At 37.0% G+C, this 7,261-nt stretch overlaps 1 protein-coding gene across 4 annotated transcripts in view; it reads left to right on the plus strand.

Annotated features, from left to right (window-relative positions):
• TRIQK (triple QxxK/R motif containing) overlaps positions 1–6,420 on the plus strand; it is a 61,024-nt gene extending 54,604 nt beyond the window's left edge. For all 4 annotated transcript variants that reach the window (XM_066178860.1, XM_066178870.1, XM_066178886.1 and 1 more), the window contains one exon: positions 1,245–6,420. In XM_066178860.1, coding sequence (XP_066034957.1) covers positions 1,245–1,358 — 114 coding nt within the window. In that variant the 3' untranslated portion in view covers positions 1,359–6,420. The remainder of the gene's footprint in view (positions 1–1,244) is intronic.
• Positions 6,421–7,261: the final 841 nt, after the last annotated feature.

Genomic DNA, 7,261 nt, shown 5'->3' on the forward strand with positions numbered 1-7,261 from the left:
TTTTAAATGTACATTGGGATTGTTCTGATGCAATTGTTTTATAGCTCAACATGAAGCTGAGAATTGGAGGGGAAGTTTCGCCTCTTTCCTTAGAGGGAGAGTGGAGTTTGGAGGTACAAACTAGCCTTTGGAGCATCTAGAGTGCACAGTTACAAAAATTGATCATGATGATCAGCAGCCAAGCAGTAGATGTTATTAGTTATAGAGTCATACTTTCTGGGAGCTGAAGGGACATAAGGATTTTTCTCAAACGTATATTTCATGTTTCATTGTCTAGCAAAATGAGAGTCAACACTATAGGAAGTGTGCTGTGCCTTACAGAAAAATTAAAACTTAAAAATGTGAAATACAACGTCTTTGAAAGAACTAAAAAGGAAAGAAATACAGAAAATAAAAGAAATATAATAAATAAAATAAATATAATAAAATGAATATAAAGAGGATGATAATATTATGATTGTATTTTTACAGAGTCCAGCCTTAAGATGATAAGCAGTCACATAATGAGTATAATTCATAGTATAAAAACATTTTTCTGCTTCTGAAAGCTGCTATAAATCATGTATACATTGGAAGTCTCTTTTTCGTTAATTAAGGAAGATGCAGCAAGTTGCAATATTTTATGGGAAGAGAGGCAAGTGCAAATGCAAATTGTTGTGCTTTTTGCCTTCTTGCAGAGTGGAAGAAAGAAAAGTTTCATCCAATTCTGACAGAGTTTGTAGTTCCATATTGTATTGCATGCCAGGAGGTTGGGAGGTAGAGGTAGCAATTTTCATTGACTTCCACCATACTGTGTTTGCTTCATTAAAAAATTACAAATTTTTTGGCAAAAAGCAGTAACATATTGCTAGAAAACATCAAAATTCACAGTGTAAATTCATAACTTAAATTTGTGTTCAAAACTGTGGTTTGTGAATTCTGTCTTTTCCTTTAAAAAAGAAGGAATAGGATAATAAAAAGATACAACACTCCTATTTCTAGGTAAGACTTAAGATTTTTCAGCTAAATTTCCTCTTTCTGGTCAGACTCACCAATATCTTTATTAAGTGAATGGATTCTGCAAGATTTGGAATGATAACCACAACAGAAAAATCATTAAAGTGTCAATGCCTTACGCAATTATATAGGTCTGATATTATCTTGATGTGCATTGTAGAAGGGAAATAATATTTATTCCTGATTTATCTGAAAATATGGTATTATTTCTAACAGGTTTTTGTTTTTGTTTTCTTTTATTTCTACAGGAAGTTGCCCTTGTCCTTGCAGCTATACTGGTATTTTTGTTGGCTTTCTATGCTTTTTTTTATCTTAATGTTTCCAATGAAGTTGACCTTGATCTGGATCCAGAGGAAAACTAGCAGATGCAATGAATCTATCATCAAGATTTCTTCAGCTTCAACAGGACTACATAGGAACACACAATCCGTTCGCTGTAAAGCAGTAAATTATGCCATTTCTTGCAGTCCAAATTCATAAGAAAGTTTTGCAATACATCAGTCACATTCCAAGTCTCCAAAATAAGAACACTTATGCCTGGCCAAGTGTATCTGTTTAATACCAAAGCCAGGAGCAACAGTACAATACATGAAGTTTATTGTTTACATTTTTTTTTCTCAGGCAGAGAACTTTGATGTCAAAAGACAGGTGCTACTGTTATCATGGATATTGATGCTGACTTCACAGAAGGAGTGTCTGCCTTGACCAAATTTAGGAATTAGAGCTTCCTAAAAACCAAATTAGTTTCGTGTTCCTTTCTGAAAAGAAAGCAGAAATACTGAATAAAAAGTCATTTCTTCATTTGTGTTTAAAATATTTCAAAACTCCCTCGTCCTTTCTCTCCCTTTTAATCTTTCTTGTGCATGTGTGCACATGCATGAAGATGGAAGAAATTGTAGGAAAAAAGTATCTTCTTACAAGCAGTCTGTCACCTTCTATATGGACTTAATTTTCTGTCATTCCAGATTCTGTGTGCCCATATATCTGCAGTAATCTTTTTCATTCTTTTGCCAACTGTTCAGCACACATGTGTTCTGTTAGAAATGGCACCTGGATGACAGAAGCTCTAACATTCACATATGCTTCTGAAACACAGTTCTTTGCCTCCTGTGCTGTCTGAACTAGTGTAAATAGAAAGTTGAGTCGATGTTGGTTTTAATTAGTGTATTGGTCTACTATTAATATAAAGTCAAAATTGTATTTTAATTATGCTCGTCCTGATGGTTTTGGTATCAACTTGCTCTACCTGTTAGGGGCATGTTGTATAAAAATATTCCTTTCCAGCTATACAATCATTTTAATCATCAAACTAATGTGAGAGGCTGTAAGTAATAAGAAAACACTTTCTTTTTTCTGGCATACTAATAACTGTAAATCTTGGCTCCATTACATCCTTCAGTTCTTGCAAAGTACTTTTCAAATTAGGCACTGTAGATAGCATTTTTGCTCCTTTTGATAGCCAAAAACTACTTGAAGAATTTGGTGTGTCAGAGCAGCTGCAGGGATCTTTAAAATTATGGCTTTATCCTGTTCTGCTTCGAGTTTGGCATATAACTGAGCTTGAGGATGTAAAGACTCAGTTTTGATCCTCTTAAAAATGTGGTCAGTCTTTCTCTGACTGAGATTCAGTTCAGATTCAGTTTGGTGTCAAGAACACCATAGAGCCATTGGTGCTGAATGTGGCAAGGAAATTTAGGCAGACTGACTTTCAGAAAAGTTTTTTATAATTCTGTAGTTAGTGAACTAGCTTGGTTTTATCTTTGACATAAATTTCAAAGGTGAATGTTAGGTTTAATTGCAGCTGAGGTATTTACTGTCTTGTTCCTGAGATGCCTGACTTAAGATTTCTTATAGTGGTTTTGAAGACAAAGGGATACAAATCACAGCAAATACTATAATGGAAAATATATTTATTTTAAATTGACACAGTCCCATTATGACCACTTAAGAAACTTGGATCAATACAGTTAATTTTTAAAACATACAGTAACTATGACCACATACATTATGAGTCTCTTAAGGATCCACTTCATATGTGTCATAATATTCATTCACTTTATGCCATGCAAAACAGCTCCTCTAGAAATTCAGAGTACAACAGTCTTCCGAAAAATATATGAAAGAGAAACGTATATATGCAAATATATCTCATTTTCTAATTACGACTGTTACAGAACAAAATCCTAACATTTATGCATGCATATGACTTGCAGTCCGCAACTAGTTGCACACATGACCAAACACCTTGCAACTTCTTGAATTTATGGTGGAGCGTTATCTGACACATGGCCCAGCTTCCGCTGGAGGGAAAAACGTATCACAAGCTGTCTCCTTGGATGTGACATGCCTTTCACTTCACCGGCACCCAACCACGTCACAGAAGCTGCAGACCTCTCCTGTTACTTTACATTAGCAGTTTTCATGTTCTATGACATGCTGGAAGGATTCCTTCCTTAATGTCAGCATCATCTGGGTCATGTATGGTCTGAGAAAGAAGTGTTGTTACTCCCTTCTTGCAGGTCTTCTCATAGCCTGCTCTCTCAGTTGGTTGCGTTAAAAAGCAAGCAGTTCTTACTGTCAAATTTATGAACATGAAGTTCCTGGAGCAGGAATATTCCATTTCCCATAACTGTGAATCAGACCAAATCTGAAGTGTGTGTGTGATTCTATCAGCTTACCCAGTGTGTGGCTTATGAGTTCATATTGCCCACAGTTTGCAGTTTGTCTATTGGCTTTATTTGGATTAGGTCTTTTCATTTGTATAAAAGATCAAAGAATCATGAAATCATTGAATGGTTTGGGTTAGAAGGGATGCAAAAGATCATCTAGTTCCAAAACCTCTGCCATGTGCAGAGACACCTCCTACTAGAGCACGTTGCTCAAAGCCCCGTCCTAGTCTCAAACACCTCCAGGGATGGGACTTCCACAGCTTCCCTGGACAACCTGTTCAGTGCCTCACCACCCTCAGAATAAAAGATGTTTTCTTAATGTCTAATCTAAGCTTACTGCTTTTTAGTACGAATCAACTCCCTCTTATGCTGTCACTATATGTTCTTGCAAAAAGGCCTTTTTTTGTAGGCTCCCTTCAGGTACTCGAAGGATATTCTCATGTAACAGGAAAATTTCTTTTTGCTTATACTGGGTAGACTTCTGTTCAGTGTACTTAGAAATACATGGTAAATATTGCAGCAAATACACCTCTAATCAGTACAATAATTCCTGATGGGGCATGTGGCTTATTTTGCCCTTAATTATATCTGAGATTGAAAAATGCCTTTTAGATTTTGAACCATCTATCTTTGTATGAGTTGCTCAGTGTCTATTTTATTAATAAACGATTTTTTTTCTATTTTGGTTCTCGTATTAATGTTGAACACACTGAATTATGTATACATTTGAAAGGACATTAAAGCAATCTAAACAGCACGATATTCTAAAGCACTAATGCAAATTTTAGAATATCTGGATTACTTTAGGCAATTCTGGCTTCTCAACTCACATTAAAACTAAACGTGGCCTATGAATACTTAAAAGACAATGAAGAGAACTTCCTTTGGCATCCTAACCAATACTAATAAATCACATCTTTTTCTGGAGTTGATCCATGCAGCTTTGTCACTTCAGTCGTACAAGACTTCTTTTATTATAAAATTAGTAATTTTATATGTTTGTTTCAAAGAAGGATTGCTGATCAAATAATTTACACAGCAAACCTGGCTTAATGAGTTTTTTCAGAGATATTCACCTGAAGGAAACAGTAGACATCAGTAGTTGCTCTCTACTCCTGGAGTAAACTGAATTTCTTTCTAGCAGAGGTTGTGGAGGAGATGCCTATACTGTGTGCTTGTGCTGTGGGTGGGAGCAGATGTCTTGTCTGGAGGAATCTCTGGCTAGGGAGGCGTAACAGTCTTCCAGCAGTGACTTTGCTAAGTAGATCTTCCTAGGTGGTTTTCCTTTTCTCTTTGATTCTTCAAAAGCAGAACCAGCATGTAAACCATCTCAGGTCAGAAGCCTCAGTCTAGTATTTTTACTGGAAGCTTAAGAGGCATGATAAGCATTTCTCTAAAAGACCCTAGAGATACATTTAATATTTTTTTTTGAAGAATGCCATAGTTAAAGTTCACTGTTGCATATCATATAGTAGACATCAAGTGATTCAGAATCAGCTCCTTCCATGCATCAGACCAGCAGTAGCAGGTCTGTAGCAGGAAATGTAGACTGGGAGATTGTGCTGCAACACCTACCTGCAGATAGCTACAACATGAGCAAACTCATCTGTTTACTTAGGTGTCCTCTAGAACAGCTGACGTAAAAGTTTTGTTTGAAAACATAGGTTTTGAACAACTCTACTAAAAGAAAGCACAGTGAAAGCCCTACAAAACTGTTCATGCCTTTTCCATGAAAGTTGCCACCATGGAAGAGGCTCATCTGCTGACTTAGGCCCAAGTTTTGAATGATGCCATTTTTAGAAGGAAAATGCCGCTAGGAGCTCCCAGTAGAGTGATGATTGATACAGGATTGTCCCTGTAAGGCACAACTGAGCCAGTTGGTGAAGGTCAAGTGCATTCAGGAGATTCTCTGTAGAGAACTGAAAAGCAGAGTAGGCAAGTTAGACTGCCAACAAAAAAGATACTACAGATCTTGATCACATTTCAAGTTCCACTTACAGTAGCATAGTAATTAGTGGTGCTTATGACTAAGAAAATAACAATATGGCACATCAATAAGACTGCAGAAATGTGATGTTGGAACTGCATCCTAAAAGATTTTACAGGGGATGATGCCTGCACTTTGGGAAGTGAAGCCATGAGATGAATAAATTGGCAAAGATTATCTGTGATCTTATCCTTACAATATTTTTCCCTGAAAGAGCTGGCAGAGAGATTTTGCAGTACTTTTCCCCATCATCCTCTTAGTTTGCTGTAATGCATTTTTTTAGATGTATTTCTTTCTACACATTTCCAAGAGTGAACAAAAAGATTTTTGTGGTTCATCTATTCATTTAATTGACAGAATCCTTTACTCATCCTTTTATCCCCCCTTAATCACAATCAAATTAGTGGGGAGACAGCCAAAATGTTAGGTACCAGTGTCTCTCAAGCAGATGTCACACCACTATTTTTTAGCTCGTTTAAATGAATAAACATGTTAAACTGTGAAGTATTACATTTTAGATTTTTTCATTAAAAAAATGGGACAATCTGTTTACTGTCCTTAATTGAGACAACAATCCTGGTGGTTGCCAGTTTTGGCAGTTGTAATGATGAACTATAAATATTGGGACAGACTGACTGATGATTGTGGAGGATAGTTCAAGTACAATACTCATTCTGCATGAATACTTTTTTCAGTGCTACATTTTTTCTAGCTTCCATGATTGTTGTACTGGTTTTGCATGTTAAAAACAAATAAATATTTGACTAGTCAATCGATAGGCTTGATTCTGTTGTCTTATTCTCCATAGCTACATACAGCATAGAAAAGCTGTCCACCCTGGACTGCAATTCATGCCTTGCCCAAACTCTCCCTAAAAGGTGTATGTCCACGTGTTGGTCAAGAAGAGCTAAGTCTGATACCAAGTCAGAGCTACCACAAATTCTTCTTTTTCATAGGATGAAAAAAGGGCCACAAGGAGAAAAAGGTGCCTGGAGCAAAGCAGCTGCTTCTTGGACCAACGGGTCATTTATTTAAGTAAGAATGAAACAGGGTTTGGGGATTTACACAAAGCATAAGCCAGAGTAGTTGCTGCTGCCTTCCTGTGTAAAAAAGTCACATTATGCCAAGCTAGAGTAGCTTTGTGTGTCTGTTGCAGGGTTAAATGTAAATGTTCTGATACTGGCAATGTCCACAGAGGCACCTTCTCTGTGAGACTATTAGCAGAGAGGAGGGATGTGGAGGGCAAAGGCTGAGGAGCCCTTTTGCTGATTCTGCACTCCTAATGCATCTCTCCTGCTCAGTGGGGAGCTGCTGGTGTTTAGAGTAGGACTGCAGTCCTGGATTGCTTTGGACAGGCTACAAAAAGAATAGAGCAGAGCTTAACCTACGGGGTAAGTCTCCTACCACTACTGGTGTCTGATTTGTTACCACAAGTCAATAGAAGCTGAAACATTCAGCCTTTTCACTTTTATTTATTAGGTTCTCAGGAAGGTGCCAGAAAAAAATGTCTTTTGTTGTCCTTTTGAAACTGTTCTGCATAGTTGCTTTGCTTACTGTCTGTGGGATTCCTATTCAGTCAAAGAATGCCTCACTCATGCCTACTGCTCTT

This window comes from Chamaea fasciata, unplaced genomic scaffold (genome assembly GCF_029207755.1).
Source record: "Chamaea fasciata isolate MVZ Bird 193981 ecotype frontalis unplaced genomic scaffold, bChaFas1.0.hap1 SCAF_1, whole genome shotgun sequence".
NCBI classification, from domain to species: Eukaryota; Metazoa; Chordata; class Aves; order Passeriformes; family Sylviidae; genus Chamaea; species Chamaea fasciata.